General features: G+C 38.3%; 1 protein-coding gene across 4 annotated transcripts in view; it reads left to right on the forward strand.

Moving 5' to 3' along the window:
• The window catches only part of MTM1 (myotubularin 1), a 127,327-nt gene extending 105,671 nt beyond the window's left edge, over positions 1–21,656 (forward strand). Inside the window, exons 12-15 of one of the 4 annotated variants that reach the window (XM_012753340.2) lie at positions 1,291–1,383; positions 2,005–2,118; positions 15,501–15,677; positions 19,830–21,655. In XM_012753340.2, coding sequence (XP_012608794.1) covers positions 1,291–1,383; positions 2,005–2,118; positions 15,501–15,677; positions 19,830–19,997 — 552 coding nt within the window. In that variant the 3' untranslated portion in view covers positions 19,998–21,655. Of the gene's footprint in view, positions 1–1,290; positions 1,384–2,004; positions 2,119–15,500; positions 15,678–19,829 lie in introns of all 4 variants that reach the window. The other 3 variants (XM_012753342.2, XM_012753339.2, XM_075999348.1) reach the window with 3 other exon arrangements.
• The last annotated feature ends 836 nt before the right edge of the window (positions 21,657–22,492 follow it).

Consider the following 22,492-nt stretch of genomic DNA (forward strand, 5'->3'; position numbering starts at 1 on the left):
ACCATGTATTCACTATTAAAATGAAAATTTGAAGAATGTAATAAAAACCACTTTACAGGCTTGAAAATGTGTGATGCCTTGAGTAGTGGAAGTCCTTTTAGGAGATATGTTTATCCATCTACACTATTTTTACAATTTTACTTGAAAGTAATACAGAGTCTGCATAGAAATACTTAAATTAAAATTTTGCAAAAGAGTGAAGATTTTCTCAACTAATGTTATAGCTATTATAACCAAATACACATATCTTATGGAAATGTTAGACTTTCAGTTGAGGTGTTTTATTATTCTCTGGTATGCATTTTTAAAATCATTAAGAGATGAGTAAGTTCAAGAGATCTATTGTATAACACAATAGCTATAGTTAACATATTTTATTCTTGAAAAAATGCTAAGAGTAGATGTAAAATATTCTTACCACAAAAACAACTACGTGAGGTAATACATATGTTAATTATGTATAGTCATTCTGCAATGTGTATATACATCAAAACATCATATTGTGTATAGTAAATACATACAAATTTATCTGTCAATTTTAAATAAATGAAAGTAAATTTGAAAAAGTATCCCCTTCTCAAAATAAAATGAAATCATTAAGAGAACCTATTAAAACTCATATTCCCAGATCTTCTTTCCCGATGCCTTTGGAGGAAGCATTTCAGCCAGCTCCACAGTGTTTCTCATGAAGGGGATCCATAGGCCACATTGTCAGACATACTCTGTCACCTTTTAGCCTCTGTCCAACTTCATAAACAGAGTGAATAACATTTTCCAGTAGGAAAAATCATGGTTTAGTAAATGAATACATTGTGTGAGATATTTGGTTTTGTTCTTAAAAGAGAAAGAAGACTTCATTCTAATAAGCATACTTTTTGACACGATTCCAAGCCTTGAGACTTTAGGATTATTCCCTTTGCAACAGAAAGCACTGCCTTGGGTGTATTGGTAACATACTGTGTAGGACAATCTTGTCCATTCTATCTACAGATGCCCAGGACTTCTACGGAAGTCCAATTGTATGAAATAATTGTAATAATCACCCTGCATATCACAGGATGATGCTTTGCCAATTTTTATTGGTATCTTACAGAAGTTTATGTACTTAATTTCCATTATTCAAAACCTTATATTATTTGTTTGTATCATCATGGAAATATATATAATACTATTTACTCCCTGAGAAACTTGGCATTTAGAGGTTGTATTGTCACATTTTGTGGGTTATGTGTTCTCTCTCAGCTTTGTACCCATGAATTCAAACAAATTGTCTTTACCAATTCATTTCAGAGAATAGGTCATGGTGATAAAAACCACACGGATGCTGACCGCTCTCCTATTTTTCTCCAGTTTATTGACTGTGTGTGGCAAATGTCAAAACAGGTAAGGAATATATGGGATGAAAATACATTCAACTTAATGTTTAAATTAGGTATCTTAATATTATATCTGGAATTTGCTCCCAGAATAATACAGGGCAGAGATAGAGATGAAACAAGACTAGCTGTGTGTGAATAATTGTTGAAGCCAATTTATAGGTACATACGGGTTCACATTTTTATTCCTGCTACTATTTATATATCCGGAATTTTCTATAATTAAGTTATAAAATTAAGTATTTAACTGTATTATCTGTACAAAGGGAGGATCAATGGAATTTACAATACTAAGTTGTCTTTTATATACACTGGCACTTGTATATAGCCATGTGTGCTAACTTATAATACCTTATATTAGCTATCCTGTACACTCAGGAGAACCCAGAAAATCAGCCTGTTTACATCTGTTTCCTCCATATTCCTTTACTTAATGCTTATTTAAACTTCTCAGTCCTATGTAAAATACCAAAAAATGAGCTCTAGGGTATGTAAAGATTGCAGCCTCTATCATGTTTCCTAGAGCCCTACAATGTGACAGCATTTATTCACTTCTGTGGTGTATTTTTTCAGTTTTATGAAAGATCAGCCCCAGTTTTTCATGCTTTGTGTGTTTGTTTTTGTCTAGTTCCCTACAGCTTTTGAATTCAATGAACGATTTTTGATTATAATTTTGGATCATCTGTATAGTTGCCGATTTGGTACTTTCTTATTCAACTGTGAATCTGCTCGAGAAAGACAGGTGAGTCAAAATGCTAATCTTTTTTTGTAAAGGCTTGCCAAAATGTATCTAGTCTTCTATTAAATAAAAAGGATATGATATCTTGTAAGACACTGACTTTGCCCTCAGGGAATAGGAATGACATCAAAGATATGCAAGGTCTGTCTCCTAAAACTCCATAAAAAATGTCAGTAAGGGAACTTTTTTAAATGACAGGCCCATAGCAGAGAAAATTAGAAAGGAAACACAACAGCAAACTTTTAGAAGCTGAAAAGCCAAGAGATAAGTGGTAAATAAGATAGTGTGAAAAAACTGAATCTCAAGCTTTCAGTGGAGGAGCCAAGAACCAGACCACTTTGCATTGCAGGGAGTACAGATGACTGAGAGATAAACTCTAGTAGGTATCTGGGGTGAAAGGAAAGAGATACAGTGAGAAAGAATAAAGAATCAAAGCTTATCCATACAGAAAACTACCAAACCATGAACATAAATAGTAAGAGTGAAAGGAACAAAGTATATACAAAACCAGAAAACAATTAGGAAAAAGGTCAGGAGTAAGTTCTGACCTATCATTAATAACCTTGATTGTAAATGCACTAAATTCCCCAATTAAAGGATATAGACTGACTGACTGGATAATAAAAAACAAGACCCACCTATATACTGCCTACAAGAAACACACTTCACACGTAAAGACACAGACTGAATATGAAAGAATGGAAAATGATATTCCATGCAAATGGAAACCAAAAGAGAACGGGTATTTATATCAGATAAAATCTACTTCAGGTCAAAACTATAAAAAGAGACAGGGAAGATCATTATATAATGATAAAGGGGTCAAATCAACAAGAAGATAAAACAAGTATAAATATATTTGCACCTAACACCAAAGCACCCAAGTATGTAAAGTAAATATTATTAGATCTATATGGAGAGATAGTCAGTGATACAATAATAATAGAGGACCTCAGCACCCCACTTTCAGCAGTAGACAGAACATCCAGACAGAAGACCAACAAAGAAATATCAGAGTTAAACCACACAGATCTACCAGACATTTATACAACATTCCACCCAACAACTGCAGAATACAAGTTCTTCTCATCAACACCTGGTACTTTCTTGAGGATAAATCAGATGTTAAACCACAAAACAAATATCAATAAATTTTTTAAAAACTGAAATCATATCAAGTATTTTTTTCTGACCACAATGGAATAAAACTAGAAATCAGTAACAGGAGAAACTTTGGAAACTATACAAATACATGTAAATTAAACAACATACTCCTGAACAACGAATGGGTCAAAGGAGAAATTTAAAAGGAAATTAAAAATTTCTTGAAATAAATGAAAGTGGAAAGACAACATACCAAAACCTATGGGATATAGCAAAAACAGAGAAGTTTATAGCAATAAATGTCTACACCAAAAACACAGGAAGATCTCAAATCACTGAACATTTCACCACAATAAAATAAAACAGCAAGAACAAACTAAACCCAAAATTAGTAGAAGGAAGGAAAAATAAAGAGCAGAAATAAACTAAATAGAGACTTTAAAAACAACACAAAAGATCAATGAAATAAAGTATTGGTTTTTGGAAAAGTTAAATGACAAACCTCTAGGTAGGCTGATTTTTAAAAAGATTCAAGTAAATAAAATCAGACGAAAAAGGAGACATTACAACTGATACCACAGAAATACAAAGGATCATAAGAGAATATTATGGACAACTATACGCCAACAACTTGGAAAACTTAGAAGAAATGGATAAATTCCTGGACACATACAACCTACTGAAATTGAATGATTAGAAAATAGAAAATCTCAACACACAAACAATGAGTAATGAGATTGAATCAGTAATAAGATGATTCCCATCAAAGAAAATCCCAGAGCCAAGTGTGGTGGCACACACCTGTAATCCCAGCTATTTTGAAGGCCAAGGTGGGAGAATTACTTGAACCCAGAAATTAAAGTCTAGTCTAGGCAACATAACAAGATCCCATCTTAAAAAAAGAAAAGAACAGGACATGATGACTTCACAGCTGAAGCTGAATTCTACCAAACATTTAAAGAAGAAGTTATACCAATTCTTTTCAAACTCTTCTAAAAAATTAAAGATGAGGGGATTTTTCCAAATTCATTCTATGAAGCCAACATCACCCTGACGCCAAAACCAGACAAAGACACAACAAAAAAAGAAAATACAGGCTAAATCCCTGATGAGCATAGATGCAAAAATCTTCAACAAAGTACTAGCAAACCAAATCCAACAGCACATCAAAAAGATAATATGCCATTATTAAGTGGGATTTACACCAGGGATGCAAGGATGTTTCAACATAGGCAAATCGATAAAGGTGATTCATCAACAAAATGAAAAAAACCATATGATCATCTTAATAGATGTGGAAAAAGCATTTCATAAAATTCAACATCCCTTCATGATAAAAACTCACAACAAATTAGGCATAGAAGGAGCGTACCTCAAAATAATAAAAGGTCATATAAGAGAAAGCGACAGCTAACATCATACTGAATGAAAAAAGTTGAAAGCTTCTAAGATCTGGAACAAGATAAGGATGCTGACTTTGACCATTTCTATTTAACATAATAGTACTCTAGCTAGAGTAATTAAGCAAGAGAAAGAAAGGACATCCAAATTGGAAAGGAAGAAGTCAAATTATCTGTTTATAGGTGACATCTTATATAAAGACTATACCAAAAAACTGATAGAACTAATAAACACATTCAGTAAAGTTGCAGAAAATAAAATTAACATTTTAAAGTCAGTAACATTTCTATATACCAGTAGTGAACTACCTGAATAAAATGAAGAAAGCAATTCCATTTACAATAGCTACAACAAAAAAACCCTAGGAATAAATTTAACCAAGGAAGTGAAAGATATCTACAATAAAAACTATAAAATACTGATGAAATTGAAAAGGATACAAATAAATGGGAAGATATTCTGTTTTCATGAATTAGAAGAATTAATATTGTTAAAATGTCCATACTACCCAAAGCAATCTGCAGATTAAAGGCAGTTTCTATCACAATACTAATGGTTTCCTTCACAGAAATAGAAAAAAACAATCATAAAAGTCATGTGGAACCACAAAAGATCCTGAAAAGCCAAAGCAATCCTGAGTGAAAAGAACAAAGTTGGAGGTGTCACACTCCCTGACTTCAAAATATACTACAAGGTTATAGTAGCCAAAACAGCATGATATTGGCCAGTGGTAGACCAGTGGAACACAACAGAAACAGAGCAATAAACCCATGCACTTACAATTGATTTTCAACAAAAGAACGGACATTGGGGAAAGGACAATTTCTTCAATAAATGGTGTTGGGAAAAATAGATATCCACAGGCAGCAGAATGAAACTAGACCCCTATCTCTCACAGTGTACAAAAATAAACTCAAATGAATTAAAGACATAATGTCTTGAATGTAAGACATAAACTATAAAAATACTAGAAAAAATAGGGGAAATGCTTTATGACATTGCTCTGGGCAAGGATTTCTTGAATAAGAATTCAAAAAGACAGGCAACCAAACAAAAATAGAGAAATGGAGTTATTAATATATCTCTACAAAGCTTCTGAACAACAAAAGAAGCAATCAAGGGAGATAATCAAGATGGCGGATGAGAAACACCGCCAGACAGAGCGTCTCTGCAGAAAAGACAGATTCTAGAAGAAAGAAGCAAGAAGACGAGCATACATCAGACGAGGGTCAGAAGGAGAGGTACCTAAGACCACGGGAGACTCCACAGGAGGAGGTTGCGGAGGAGAACTGGAAGCAGAGACCTCCAGAGCAGCCTGGAGACCAGCGGCAAGGGTAGGTGGCACGATTAACTCTCCCCTCCCTTGCATCTCGGACTGCTGGTGGGTGCCCCGCAGGTGGAGAGACCTGCGGACACCAGCTGAGAGACAGCCACCGCCAGTGAGTGGTAAGCCTGTAGCGGACATGGCACCAGGCTCCCAACTCTCACAGAGCGCTTCCCTGTGCACAGACCGGAGCCGCGGGGCAGGCACCATATTGCCTCGTTCTCCCCTCCCCCGACCCTATCCTTGGCTGCTGAGAGAGACAAAATAGCCACGAGCTGGAGGCACCTCGAGGGAACTGGACCTTCCCTTTTGCGGCCCTACAGCTGACTGAGGGGAACTCAAACGGGGAGTTCCCTACCCGCCAGCTCTCCCAGGTTCTGCTGGCCCGGCCATCCCAGGAAAATGGGGCAGACCCTGAGGCTGAGAGACATAGACTCACCTTGGGCTCCCCATGGGTGAATTAGGACTGGCACTCCTCTCCCTGGTGGGGATACACTTTGAACTCTGCGGCCCAGAGGTTAGACCTGCAGACCAAATCCCGTGCACCCTGGTCTCGCATTGCCCGGGGCACAGAAGGGATATCTGTGAACAGCCTCCTGAGGTGTGTGTGCCTTCAGGGGCAGAGCAGTGTCCTAGAGGGTAACCCTCCTCCCAAAGGGAGTCCGTGCGCCCAGCCCAGGTGGCGTTCCTGCACAGGGAACCTCCCGGCCGGCATCACAGCCAGGGGAGGCCCGGTGGCATGAGGTCTGGCCTGCTGGCAGAAGCCCAGGGGTAGCCGCGGAGTTGGGGACGGTGGAAAGAAGCGAGGCCTGCCCCAGACTATAGCTCTCAGACAGCCCCACCCCCACATGCAGACTTTCTGACTGAGCAGGACCATTCCAGTGTCTTCCTTGCAGCTTTTCCTGGAAGCAGAGAACAGAATTTTGACCCCTGCTAACGGCATTGGTGGTGCCTGACGGCAGGCTTACCTAACCCAGCTCCGCCCAGACTCACTCCCAGACCAGCCCTAGCTAAGAGGGAGAAAAGGAAACAGCTGGAAGTCCAGGGCTCCACCGACCACCTGAGGCACTAGAGTGCCTCTCTAGAGGAACAAGAGCTGGTCACAGGTCACAAAAACAACAACATAGCCTGTTCCTCCAAGCAAGTGCCACTTACTGACAGGGAGGATATCCTGCACAGCCTTCTCACGGCACCTACTGACTCATTATATAGGGAGTGGTCGAATCTCACCCACAGACACCAACTACCGGAGGAGAAACTAAACAATGCGTGCGAATATCCTAACGAAAACCTAAAGGAAAGAAGCAACAACTGATCAACATGGGAAGAAATCAGCAAAGGAACTCTGGAAATATGAAGAACCAAATGGAAACCACACGCCCAAAGAGGAGCACCAGCCCCCTAGAAACGGACACCAACCAAAATCAGGCAACCAAAATGACAGAAGAGGAATGCCAAATGTAGATCATAAGAAAATTCAATGACCTGCAAGAACAACTCGATAACCAACACAAAGAAACCATGAAAAGCCTCCAGGACCTAGTACAAAAGTTCACTATTGACAGAAGTCGATACAATGAAGAAAAGTTTAACTGAACTGAAGGAAATGAAGAATCAATGCAGGGAACTACAAAATTCAGTGGAAACCCTCAAGAACAGGGTAGATCAAACAGAAGAAAGAATCTCAGAGATTGAAGATAACACATTCCAATTAAATAAATCAGTCACAGAGATAGAGCAGAGAAACGAGAAAAGAGCAAAGCCTACAAGAGATGTGGGATTATGTGAAGAAACCTAATGTGAGGGTCATAGGGCTACCAGAAGGGGAAGAAGACAACACTCAAGGGTTGGAAAAGCTATTTAAACATATAATAGAGGAAAATTTCCCAGGCCTTGGTAAAAATCTCAATATACAAGTTCAAGAAGCTCAGAGGACCCCTGGAAGATTCAGTGCAAACAGGAAGACGTCACGACATGCAGTCATCAGACTGACCAAAATATCAACTAAAGAGGCCCTTCTAAAGTTGTAAGACGAAAGAAGCAAGTAACATACAAGGGAAAGCCAATTCAAATAACACCAGACTTTTCTACTGTGACTTTACAAGCAAGGAGAGACTGGAGCCCCATTCTCACTCTTCTGAAACAAAACAATGCCCAGCCTAGATTATTATTCCCCGCAATACTAAGTTTTGTATATGAAGGAGAAATCAAGACATTCTCAGATAAGCAAAGACTGAGGGAATTCACCAAGACAAAACCAGCCCTTCAAGAAGTACTCAAAACAGTGTTACCCACAGGATAAGCGCAATAAACACTTATGAATGTAAATCTACTCAGAGCTAAAGATTAAAGCCCAGACACTACAACAGCTGAAGAGAGAAAACAAAGTAACAAAGTTCAACCCAACAAAATGAACAGAAATCTGCCCCACCTATCAGTTGCCTCAATAAATGTGAATGGCTTGAACTCCCCACTCAAGAGACATAGGCTGGCCGAATGGATAAAAAAACACAAGGCAAGTATCTGCTGCCTTCAGGAAACATCTAACCTGCAAGGATGCAATTAGACTAAAGGTAAAGGGGTGGAGAAAAATATTTCGAGCAAACGGAAGCCAAAAGAAAGGTGGTATGGTGGTACTGATTACAGATAACTTAGTTTTTCAATCAACAAAAGTAATAAAAGACAAAGAAGGTCACTATATAATGGTGTACGGTACAGTTCAACAAGAAGACATAACAATTCTAAATATATATGCACCCAACCTTGGTGCACCCAGATTCATAAATGAAACTCCACTGGATCTAAACAAATGGATAAAAAACAACACCATAATAGTTGGAGACTTTAACATCCCACTGACAGCACAGGACAGATCCTCCAAATAGAAAATAAACAAAAAAATAATGGACTTAAACAGAACTCTAGAACAAATTATAGTGACTGACATTTACAGGACATTCTACCCCAAAACCACTGAATATATGTTCTTCTCATCAGCTCATGGGTCATTCTCTAAGATTGACCATATCCTAGGGCACAAAGCATGTCTCAAGCAATTTCAAAAAAAAAAAAATTATACCATGTATCTTTTCAGACCACAATGGAATAAATGTAGAAATCGATCCTAACATGAGTCCTCATTTCTACACAAAGTCATGGAAACTAAACAACCTTCTACTGAATAATCATTTCATAAATGAGGAAATCAAGATGGAAAGCAAAAGATTTTTTGAACTAAGTGACAAAGGTGACACAAGTTACCAAAACCTGTGGGACACAGCTGAAGCAGTCCTGAGAGGAAAGTTTATTTCCATAAATGCCTATATCCAAAAATTGGAAAGATCACAAATAGAAAACTTAATGAATCGTCTCAAATAGCTGGAAAAAGAACAGCAGACCAACCCCAAACCCAGCAGTGAAATCATTAAGATCAAATCAGAACTAAATAAAATTGATCACAGGGAAACTATATGGAAGATTAATACAACAAAAAGTTGTTTCTTCGAAAAATTAAACAAAATTGACACACCTTTGGCTAGACTAACGAAAAATCTCTAATAAGCTCCATCAGGAACAATAAAGGAGAAATTACAACTGATGACACGGAGATACAAGATATAATTTATGAATACTATAAAAACCTCTATGCACACAAACTGTAAAATATGGAGGAAATGGACAATTTCTTAGAAATACACAGCCTAGGCTCAACCAGGAAGAAATAGAATTCGTGAACAGACCAATATTAAGTACTGAAATTGAAACAGCAATAAAAAAACCTTCCTAAAAAAAGTCCTGGACCAGATGGTTTCACACCCGAATTTTACCACACCTACAAAGAAGAACTGGTGCCTATCCTGCAGAAATTATTCCACAACATCGAGAAGGATGGAATTCTCCCCAACACATTTTATGAAGTGAACATAACCCTAATACCAAAACCAGGAAAGGATGTAACAAAAAAAGAAAACTATAGACCAATATACCTTATGAATATAGATACAAAAATTCTCAACAAAATCCAAGCCAGTCAAATCCAGGTGCTTCTCAAGAATATAATCCATCACAACCACGTGGGCTTCATCCCAGGGATGTAGCGTTGGCTCAACATACTCATATCTATAAATGTAATTCACCATATAAACAGAAGCAAATACAAAGACCATATGATCCTCTCAATAGACACAGAGAAAGCATTTGAAAATACAGCACCCTTTTATGATAAGAATGCTCAACAAAATAGGCATAGACAGGCCTTACCTAAAAATGATACAAGCCATATATTACAAACCCACAGTCAATATCATACTCAATGGGGAAAAATTGAAAGCATTCCCACTTAGAACTGGAACAAGACAAAGTTGCCCACTATCTCCACTTCTGTTCAACATAGTGCTAGAAGTCCTCACTACAGCAATCAGACAAGAGAGCGGAATTAAGGGTGTCCAAATGAGAGCAGAAGAGATCAAAGTCTCACTCTTCGCTGATGGCATGATATTATCCCTAGAAAACACCAAGGATTCAACCAAGAGACACCTTGATCTGATAAATGAATTTGGTAAATTCTCAGGATATAAAATCACTACACAGAAATCAGAGGCATTCATATATGCCAATAACAGTAAAAGAGAGAACCCAAATCAAAGACTCAATTCCCTTCAAAATAGCAACAAAGAAAATAAAGTACCTTGGAATATATTTAACTAAGGAGGTAAAAGACCTTTACAGGGAGAACTATGAAACACCAAAGAAGGAAATAGCAGAGGATGTAAACAGATGGAAGAATCTACCATGTTCATGGGTCGGCAGAATCAACATTATTAAAATGTCTGTACTACCCAAAGTGACCTACAGAGTCAGCGCAATCCCTATCAAAATGCCATCATCATTTTTCACAGATATAGAAAAAATAATTTTACGCTTTGTATGGAACCAGAGAAGACCCTGTATAGCAAAATAAATCCTAGGCAATGAAACCAAAATAGGAGGTATCAATTTACCCTACTTCAAACTATACTACAAGGCTATAGTAATTAAAACAGCTTTTTATTGGCACAAAAACAGGGACATTGACCAGAGGAACAGAACAGAGAACCCAGATATAAAACCATCCTCATATAGCCAAAAACATACACTTGGGAAAAGCATCCTTATTCAATAAATGGTGCTGGGAAAACTGGATAGCCACATGTGGAAGATTGAAACAAGACCCACACCTTTCACCTGTCACAAAAATCAACTCACGCTGGGCAACTGACTTGAATCTTAGGTGTGAAAGTATTAGAATTCTAGAGGACAATGTTGGAAATACTCTTCTAGGCATTGGCCTAGGCAAAGAATTTATGAAGAAGACCCCAGAGGCAATCACAACAGCAACAAAAATAAACAAATGGGACCTAATTAAATTAAAACGCTTCTGCACAGCTGAAGAAACTGTCAAGAGAGCGAACAGACAACCCACAGAATGGGAGAAAATTTTTGCAAGCTACATATCTGATAAAGGGCTGATAACTAGAATCTGTTTAGAACTCAGGAAAATCAGCAAGAAAAATCAAACAACCCTATCAAAAAATGGGCAAAGGACATGAACAGAAACTTCTCAAAAGAAGACAGAATACTGGCCAACAAACATATGAAAAAATGCTAAACATTTCTAATCATCAGGGAAATGCAAATCAAAACCACAATGAGATATCACTTAACTCCAGTGAGAATGGCCTTTATCAAAAAGTCCCCAAACAACAAATGCTGGCGTGGATGTGGAGAGAGAGGAACACTCCTACACTGCTGATGGGACTGCAAACTAGTTCAACCTCTGTGGAAAGCAATATGGAGATACCTCAAAGTGATACAAGTAGATCTACCATTTGATCCAGCAGTTCCACTACTGGGCATCTACCCAAAAGACCGAAAGTCACTTTATGAAAAAGACACATTCACTCGAATGTTTATAGCAGCACAATTCACAATTGCAAAGCTATGGAAACAATCCAAGTGCCTATCAATTCATCAGTTGATTAATAAAATGTGATATATGTATACCATGGAATACTACTCAGCTTTAAGAAACAATGGTGATATAGTACCTCTTGTATATTCCTGGATAGAGCTGGAACCCATTCTACTAAGTGAAGTATCTCAAGAATGGACAAACAAGCACCACATGTACTCACCAGCAAATTGGTATTAACCGATCAGCACCTATGTGGACATACGGGAATAACATTTATGGGGTGTTGGGAGGGTGGCAGGGGGGAAGGGATGGGTATATACAACCACAACAAGTAAGATGTGCAACATTTGGGGCATGGACATCCTTGAAGCTCTTATTCGAGGGGGAGGGGGGCATGGGCAGTATAAGTAACCTTAACACTTGTACCCCCATAATACGCTAAAATAAATAAATAAATAAGAAATAAAGTAGTGAGTTAGAAAAAAAAGAAGCAATCAATAAAGTGAAGAGACAACCTACAGAAATAGGAGAAAGTGTTTGCAACCTATCTGATGGGTTAATATCCAGAATATATAAGGAACTCAAAAGCAAATAATTTGATTAAAAAATGGGCAAAGAATTTGAATAGACATTTTTGAAAAGAAAACAAACAAATGGCCAGCAGATACATGAAAAAATGCTTATCACTAATGATCAGAGAAATGGAAGTCAAAACCACAATGAGATATCACCTCACCCTAATTAGAATGGCTATTATCCAAAAAACAAAAAATAAATTCTGGTTTGGATGTGTAAAAAAGGGAATCCTTATACAACATTGGTGGATATATAAATTTTCACAGCCATTATGGAAAACAGTATGGAGGTTGTTTTAGTCCATTTGTGTTGCTATAAAGGAATATCTGAGACTAGGTAATTTATAAAGGAAAGAGGTTCATTTGGCTCATGGTTCTGCAGGCTGTACAAGAAGCATGGTGCTGGCATCTGATAAGGGCCTCAGGCTGCTTCTACTCATGGTGGAAGGCAAAGGGGAGTTAGCATGTTCAGGGATCACATGGCTAGAGAGGAAGCAAGCAGGGGATTACAGACTCTTTTTAATGACTAGTTCTTCTAGGAACTAATAGAGTAAGAACCCTAACCCAAACCCCTCCCATTATGCCCCACCTCCAACATTGGGGATCAAATTTCAACATCATGTTTGGAGGAGACAAATATCCCAGACCATAGCAGAGACTCTTTACAAAATTAGTACTACCAGCAATTCCATTACTGGGTATTTATTGAAAGGAAATTAGGGCTGGGCACTGTGATTCACACCTGTAATCCTAGCACTCTGGGAGGTCAAGGCAGGCAAATTGCTCAAGGTCAGGATTTCAAAACCAGCCTGAGCAAGAGTGAGACCCCATCTCTATCAAAAATAGAAGGAAATTAATTGGCCAAGTAAAAATATATAGAAAAAATTATCCAGGCATGGTAGCACATGCCTGTAGTCCCAGCTACTTGGGAGGCTGAGGCAGAAAGATTGCTTGAGCCCAGGAGTTTGAAGTTGCTGTGAGCTAGGCTGACCCCACGGCACTCTAGCCCAGGCAACACAGTGAGACTCTGTCTCAAAAAAAAAAGAAAGAAAATTAGTATGTCAAAGAGTTATCTTCACTCTTATGTTTATTAACAATAGCCAAGTTACAGAATCAACCTAAGTGTCCATCAACAGATAAATGCGTAAAGAAAATGTATGTATACACACAACAGAATACTATTCACCCATAAAAATGAATGAAAGCCTGTCATTTGTGGAAACGTGGATGAACTTTGAGGACATTAGGCTAAGTGAAATAAGCCGGGCACAGAAAGGCAAATACCACATGATCTTACTTATGTTTAGGATCTAAAGAAACTTGAACCTATAGTGACAGAGAGTAGAAGGATAGTTACTAGGTGGGAGAGAAAGGGATATGTTGGTCAAAAGGCATACACCTTCAGTTATATGATGAATGAGTACCAAATACCTGATGTATAGCATAGGAACTATGGTTAATAATGTATACTTGAAATTTACTAAGAAAGTAGATCTCAAGTTTTCTCACTACCAAAAAAATGGTAACTGTATGAGGTGACAGATATGTTAATTAGCTTGATTATAGTGATTATTTCACAATGTATACATCTATCAAAACATGTGTACACCTTAAATATATACAATTTTTATTTGTCAATCATACCTCAAAGAGGATTGCTTGAGGCCATGAGTTTGAGACCAGCGTGAGCAATGTAGCAAGACTCCATCTCTACAAAAAATTTGAAAAATAGCTGACAATGGTGTTGTACACCTATAGTCCTAGCTACTTGAGAGGCTGAAATGAAAGGCTTGCTTGAGCCCAGGAGTTCAGGGTTACGATGAGTTGTGATTACACCACAATACTACAGCCTGGGCCACAGAGTGAGACCCTGTCTCAACAACAACAACAACAAAAAACATGCAAATAAACAAAATGCAGTATAGATTTATGTCAATCGAAAGATACAATTGAAGTTTTTAAGTGTATTTAAAGGAAGGTAGAATTATGCTGTCATTATTGTTCATGTTAATGAAATACATATGTTTAAAAAATTTCTTAGGGTATTGGGCAGGCGGGCGGGGGGTGGGTATATACATACATAATGAGTGAGACGTGCACCGTCTGGGGGATGGTCATGCTGGAGACTCAGACTTGTGGGGGGAGGGGGGAAAGGGCATTTATTGAAACCTTAAAATCTGTACCCACATCATATGCCGCAATAAAAATAAATAAATAAATAAATAAATAAATAAATAAATAAAATTTCTTTAGTCATTTATTTCAGGATATTCTTTTTATGTTCCAGTTTTAGCTTATTGCTCTTGAAGTCATTACTAGGAAGAATTTCAGATTCCACCTTTGGTAATTTTAATTCTTATATTTTTATTTTCCTAGCTTTTTTTTTTTCTTTAATTTATAGTCAAAATTTGGTAAAAAGCTTTAATAAAAAAACAATGAAAATGTGAATATCTTTATGAGATGACAGACACCAAGCTATAAAGTGAAGACTCAGTTCAGTCAGTTATCTAGATGTTTTCAGCTATCTAGATGTTGACATGATATAGATTAAACATCTGGATGGGTGATTAAAATAACTTCATGTCCAGATGCCTACTGTCAAGTAGACACAGGTTAAGGTTTCATAGTTCTAACAAATGGAAAAGTTTGAAAAGCTGATGAGATCTTATGATTTTTCTTTTCACTGAACTAAAAAGAACATTACTGCCTGTCTATTCATAAATGTTTTTACCTAGCCAGAAATAGTCTTAACTTAGGTCAGTGAATTGAATTTGATGGTATAGCATCTGTCCCCTTGTCTTCTGGCAGAAATAGTGGCTCTCAAGCTAGGCCATTATCTAGGCAAATATCAGTAAGTGGCTAGCAAGCACTCACTGGCCCATGAGGCTTTTTGAGCTATTATGGGGATAATGTAAATGTGTGATTCAAGTTGCCAATGAACAAGATCCTGTCAAGGTACTGCCACAGGCTGCAAAATGGCTTGTGTATTTGTGTTTTCACTTAGGCTTTTTACTTTCTCTCTATATAGCAAGTTACAGAAAGAACTGTTTCTTTATGGTCGCTGATAAACAACAATAAAGAAAAATTCAAAAACCCCTTCTATACTAAAGAAATCAATCGAGTCTTATATCCAGTTGCCAGTATGCGTCACTTGGAACTCTGGGTGAATTACTACATCAGATGGAACCCCAGAATCAAGCAACAAGTAAGTGAAGTAGCATTGTTAAAAGACAGTGATGTCAGCTGAATGGTTACTTCTGGGCCTAGATAATGATATTTCATATGGTGGTTTTTAATATTATAAGGAAAAATAGGCTGAAAAACTTGTTTTTAAACAAAACTTTAAAATTTTTTTTAATTACTAAACCATGAATTTTGATAAATTCCTCTGCCAATGTGAATGATAGAATTTTTTTACTAAAATCTAAGCTGATCTAAAGCTTTAGAAAATTTCTGAGTTTTTATAGCCATGGATTTCCATTAATCACTTGACGTGGTTACATATCATATATGCATCGTTAGAAAATTCTTTACATTGACTAGACTTAGATGATCCTGTCAAGGTAAGAAAAGGTTTGCTACACTCTGGTTCAGGTGTGTGCACAGAGTCAGCTAATGTCAGGGGGCTTTTTACTGAGGTTCATTTCTTCTAAAATAAAGGTAATTGACCTGTCAGTGGATAGTCAGTTCAGTTGGCCATTTATCAAGTGAAGATGGCAACAATGATTTTTGAAGTGAAAGACTCCACATTTTATTAAAGACACACTTGAGCTTTTCATTCTCCCACCCTCAGTCAATCCAAAATCAGAAGGAAAAACAGCCTTTTTGGAAAGGTTTGGCAGTACATCTGTTTATTGATTTGTTCTAAGCATTATAAATATTCAGTGTTTGTGGTGGCCCTTTGTAAAGCTTTGCACGTTTTCCTGCTGTTTGGGTGGTCAACTACCTGTTCTCACAGTCCAGTCTTACATAAGCGCCAGCTTTAATCCACCAGAAATAGGCTGGCCACAGCAGGGCACTGTGGCTGTGGTCTGTCTCTCAGATTTTCATTCCACTCAGGCAGCTGGCCGCGTGCCAGTCTGTCCGCTCTCTTCTCATTGGGGAAATGCCCATTTCAAGCTGGCACCCTCCTTTCGAGATCTCTGCCATTTGCATGAAAGGCTTTTGCAATTTGGTAATGGTTGAAATGTGCATTCTTTTGGAAAGTGACAGATTCCAGGGCTTGAGAACATTCACTTGTTTAGTTTGGGATCTGAGAAGCACATTGAGGGAATTTGTTTAGCAGGAGTCCTAGTGTTTGGAATAGCAAGTAAAGAGGAAATGGGAATTTTTCCAGGGTTCTAACCACTTTTACAGAGAACGTGTTCCTTTTCTAATTAAAAAATATTTTATAGATGAGCACTGTGTCCTATAAAATAAGCCTTTTCTGTATTTTTGTGGCTTTTTGTTAAACATTGGCAATGAAAAAGTGTCGGTAGTTTCTATATAGATCCTGTAACCTCTTTTCAACCATCTGTACTTGAAGAAGTTCTTGAAATTTGAAGAATTTAGAACAAGTTATTTATGAATATATAAAGGTGCAGGCCACGTGCCCTCTCCCCTCGTGGTAGCAGTAGCCTTCTAGCTAGACTCCTTGATATGCTCCCCTTGCTTCTTTCCAGTCTGTTCTCAGCATGGCATCCAAAGTGTCCTTGTAAAGCAGATCATGCCACTCTACTACTCAGAACTGGCCAGGTAGCTGCTCATCTCACCTAGAGTCAAAGCCCAAGTCCTTATGATGGCCTCTTAGGCCTCATTTGACCCCTGCCCCTTACCTCTCCAACCTCTTGGCCTCCTCACCAGCAACTGTGTCACACACTGCTTTAGCCGCACTGACCTCTCTGCTCTTCCTCAGACACTCAAATATCCACTGAGCACCTTCCATCTCCCTCAAGCCTTTCCCCAGAAATCACCTGTTCAGTGTGACTCTCTCTGACCACCCAGTTTAGAGTATAAGCCTCTTACCCTGCTCTACTCTTCCATAGTATTGATCACCTTCAAACATTCTATGGAACTCACAAGATGATTATGTTTGTTTGTCTAGCTCCCCCTGCTGCAAGATAAAGGCCGTGAAAATGGGTATTTTGGGCCTCCTTTGTTCACTGATGGAACAGTATCTGGCCCTCAGTCAAGTTTATGAAGAGAAAAATGAGCAAAGATATTAACAAGCAGTGCACAGCATTTACTGGGCGTTACGTGTTCTACCAAGTATTCCTGTTCTAATGCCATCCCTATATGCATTCCTGAAAAATCTGACAGTGCCAAGTCACACACTAAAAATAACAGTGATTATGGGAAGAATAGGAATAGGAGGCCTCTTGCAAACCTGTGGACCTTTGTAACCAGAGTGCTAATGAAAGCAACAATCTCAGTAGAAACGTGGGCAGTTATGCCTCTGCTGTATTTGTACCTGGCTTTAGCTGAGTCACTCCTTGGCAGCCTGTAGTGGGTAAAATGCCCCCACACCCTGCCAAAAGAAAAAAAAAGACGTTTCTGCCTGGAACCTATGAATATGACCTTAATTGGGAAAAAGGTCCTTGCAGTTGTAATTAAGTTTAGGATCTTAAGATCATCCCAGATTTAGGGGGGGTGGGCCCTAAATCCAATGACAGATGTCTTCATAAGAGAAAGGAGGAGGAGACTTGAGAGACAGGCTCACAGAGGGGAGAAGGCCATGTGAAGACAGAGGCAGAGATTGGAGTGATGCTGCCACAAGCCAAGGAAGCCTGGAGCCACCAGAAGCTGGAAGAGGCAAGGAAGCATCCTCCCCTGGAGCCCCCAGAGAGTGCATGGCCCTGTTGACACCCTTACTTGGGGCTTCTGCTCTGCAAAACCATAAGAAAATGAATTTCTGTTGTTTTAAGTCCCCCAAGTTCATGTTAGCTTGTTAGGGCAGCTGCAGGAAGCTCATGCACAGTCTTATACCCAGGGCTCATGCTCTCTCTGCTGGGATGCAGGTTCTGGAGGGTGTCTGCTTCCAATAGATTCCATTCTCTTCACCATTAAAAATTAGATCCAGTCTCCTTCATCAATGCATTGTCTTCACAGCTTCCTTGTTGGTGTTCATAACTTTGGCAAATTGCTTAACACAGTAGAAAACAGCACGGTTCTGGAAGCCACTATGTGTACTAACAGAAGGCACTCTGTAGACATTCTGCTTTTTCCTTAAGGTCTTCATATATTGCTCAAGCTTTCTAGAAAGCTTGCCCCTATGATCGCTTCAAAACATTAACTTTTTGCAGGGCTGTTCTGTTGTATATCTTGACCTGGGTGGTGAATACATAAGCATATACATACATAAAGATGCATTGAGCTGAACATTGAGATTTATGCACTGTGATTAAAAATTAACATGCTAAGGAAAATCACATTGTGCTCTAGCCTGACTTTTGCCTTTTTCTCAATACCAATCCCCTATTTACCCATCAAAGAAATCGGCATTGTAGCAATACAGAATGTATAACTCCACGCTCACAATGCTGTGAAGTGTATGCTGTTTTTATTCCCATTTTACACATAGGGAAATGGAGACCCACAGAAGGTTCAGTTATACTGCTAGTAAGGGGCAAACCCACGATACACACTCAGGCCGGAGGGTAGCAGAGCTGCTGCTCTTAGCCATGTATTAAAATGGGCAATAAGCACATGAAAATATGTTCTAGTAGAGTAATATAAATTAAAACTACCATGGCATACCATGTTATAGCCCTCAAATTGGGAAAAAAAATCATAATCTTAGGCTCCTAAGTTCTGGTGAGGACACAGGAGCATAAGGTGTCATCACCATCTCCAAGAGCAACTTGGCAGCATCTAGTGAAGTTGAAGAGACCATTCTCTACTTCTCAGTGATTCCACCCCTAGGAAAATTCCTTAGAGCAACACTTGCATATGTGTGCAAGGAGATGTGTATGAGGATACTCAGTACGGCATTGCATGTACTACTGAGGAGCCCTGGAAGTCACTGATTATCCACTGGTGTGGTAGATGTCTCTCAGAGCAAAAAGGACAGTGGGCCTGGGGACAGGCAGCTCAGAAGACTGGAACTGTGTCTAGATCTATTAAAATTTTAAAAGATGGTGACATGTGTGAGGAAATGTGTACATTACTTATTTCTTGGCAGTGAACAGCTGGGGGTTTTAGTACTCTGGGTACTTTTCTGTATGTGTCAGTGATGCACTAGTAAAGGAAAGTGTGTATTATGTTAAACCTTGATAGAAGGCTTTATTAAGAAAGTGGCAGTTTCTGCAGATGTGTGGAGCAGGTGACTTCTCGTGACATGGCCAGCGTAAGCGTAACTTGTGTCCATGGTTCTCTCCAGCAGCCGAATCCGGTGGAGCAGCGGTACATGGAGCTCTTAGCCTTGCGCGATGAATACATAAAGCGGCTTGAGGAATTGCAGCTTGCCAACTCTACCAAGCTTTCTGACCCCCCAACATCACCTTCTAGTCCTTCCCAAATGATGCCCCATGTGCAAACTCACTTCTGAGGGGGACCCTGACACTACATTAGGGCTCTGAATAAAGGAAATAGTTGGCTTTCATTTTGGGCATCTGTACAAAGTAGATTAAAATATTTGCCTCCATGTAGAACTTGAACTAACATAATCTTAAACTCTTGAATATGTGCCTTCTAGAATACATATTACAAGAAAACTACAGTGTCCACACGGCAGTCAGAAGAAAGGAGCCAAGATGAGGGTTTTGGAAAATGCTGACACTGTTAAAAAGCAGCTTTTGAAAGATAAAATTTAAATTTAATTTACCTCTAGAGAAATACTATATATATAATATGCATTTTGTGGGCTTAATTAAAACATTATTTTAAATTAAAGGGGGAAAATATGTTTATAAAATGGATTTTCCTCAAGCTCCTTAGTGGATGCTTTGGATTATCCAAAATGAATCCAAATGTGAAAGATGTGTTATTGCCAAAACCAAATTGAACTCAGCTTCCATGGCGTTACCTAAGAGCAAGGTGTTTAAGTAATTGCCAACTTTTATACCATCATAAGTGGTGACTTAAGGAAAAATAGCTGTGGGGATGAGTTTTTCATTATTTGGAAGTTGTGGAATATAAAATGTTTTCCCCTAATTCTCAAGAGAAGTTTATTTTTATATTAAAAAACTGGTGGGGCCCAGTTAAATATGATTTGATTTTTTTTAACTGCCAGTTCTGTTTTTTTGTAATTCTTCCATGAGCTTGCCTAAAATTCTGAATCACTTTCAGGTGGTGGCACTGTTCAAGGATGGCAGGTGCATTCTGCTGCTTAGGTTGCAAACATTGCTCTAGTCAATCCAGCTTATCTGCCAAAATGTAGACTTGTGCATCTTGAGTGTGTGAGCTGTTGCTAGAGCATCATACTTTGAAATGAATGCCCCAGATGTACATTTGCTGAGTGTATTCTCAAAAATATTGTTTATAAATTTCAATTTAAATGGTGTTGGTTTCCCTTCCCCACCCCCCAAGCGTGCATAAAAACTGGTTCTACAAATTTTTACTTGAAGTACCGGGGCAGTTTGCTTTTTCAGGTTGTTTTGTTTTGTAGTATAAAGTGAAAAGTTAAATGCACAATTCTATTTGCTATCTAAACTAATTCATTTAATGAGTATATTTGTGAAAGCTAAGGCTAGCGTTAAAACAATTAATGTGTTTTACAATGATTTGTAAAGGATTATTTATAGCTGGTATGGTTTTGTTTTCAGTGAATTAAGAGAAATTAAATATATCTTTGTAAATTATTTTATGGCATAGCTTAATTGATCTACCAAATAAGACATCTCAAGTACAGTAGTATAATGTATGAATTTTGTAAGTATAAGAAATGTTATTAGACATTCTCTTGCTTTTTGTAAATGCTGTAAATATTTCATAAATTAACAAAGTGTCACTCCATAAAAAGAAAAAAAGCTAATACTAATAGCCTAAAGGATTTTGTGAAATTTCATTGAAAACTTTTTCATGGCAATAATGACTAAAGACCTGCTGTAATAAATATATTAACTAAAACCTAATTTTCAGATATATAACTGTGTATGTGTTGAAAACATACATGATGCCCATCTTATCAATATTTTCTTTTCCTGTGTCCACTTCACGTGCTCTTTATCTTACTGACAACCTTGTAGGGCAGCGGACCCCACCCTTTTTGGCACCAGGGACCAATTTCATGGAAGACAATTCTTCCATGGACAGGGGGTGGGGAGGGTGCAGCAGAGCTCCACTGCCGGGGCCCTAAAAGGCCACAGACCGTTATTGGTCCTCGGCCCAGGGCTTGGGGACCACAGTTTAGGGCTCTCCCAAAATTCCAGCGATATTGGGCATTTCAGTTCATAAACACTTAACTCCAGTGAGAATGACTGTTATCAAAAAGTCCCAAAACAATAAATGTTGGCATGGATGTGGAGAGATAGGAACAATCATACACTGCTGGTGGGACTGCAAACTAGTACAACCTCTGTGAAAAGTAATTGCAGATTTTAAGAGTCACAACTGCCTATAAGGATAGCTTTTGCAAAAGTGCTGGAATGAATAGATGCAAAACTTCAGGCTCTGAATGGAGAACACAGCAGTTGATAGTAGGGGAAGGTAAGATATTGATTAAAGTAAGCCGTACTGGCTGTCTCATTAGGTAAGAATTTTTTAAATATTTTAAAATAGGATAGTATTCCAACTGTTGACAGTTGGAAATTCCATTGTTTATGTATCTGCAACCTGGGAATGCTGAATAGAGCAGTAAACTAAAAGTGACCATTTTCTAAAAATCAGAATAGGACTCTTAAAAGATTAAGTGTATCTTTTTAAACTGAGTATTTGAAATACTTGGCAAAGTTCTTCCTCAGACATTGCTGCATTTAATCCTCACTACAACCTCAGAGGCTAGGTGGTATCGTATTATCGCTCTGTTTCAACTGAGGAGAATGTCTTTGCTCCAGGGATTCAGTGACATGCCCCAAGTCCCACAGCATCAAACTGTCATACTGG

This window comes from Microcebus murinus, chromosome X (genome assembly GCF_040939455.1).
Source record: "Microcebus murinus isolate Inina chromosome X, M.murinus_Inina_mat1.0, whole genome shotgun sequence".
Classification (NCBI taxonomy): Eukaryota; Metazoa; Chordata; class Mammalia; order Primates; family Cheirogaleidae; genus Microcebus; species Microcebus murinus.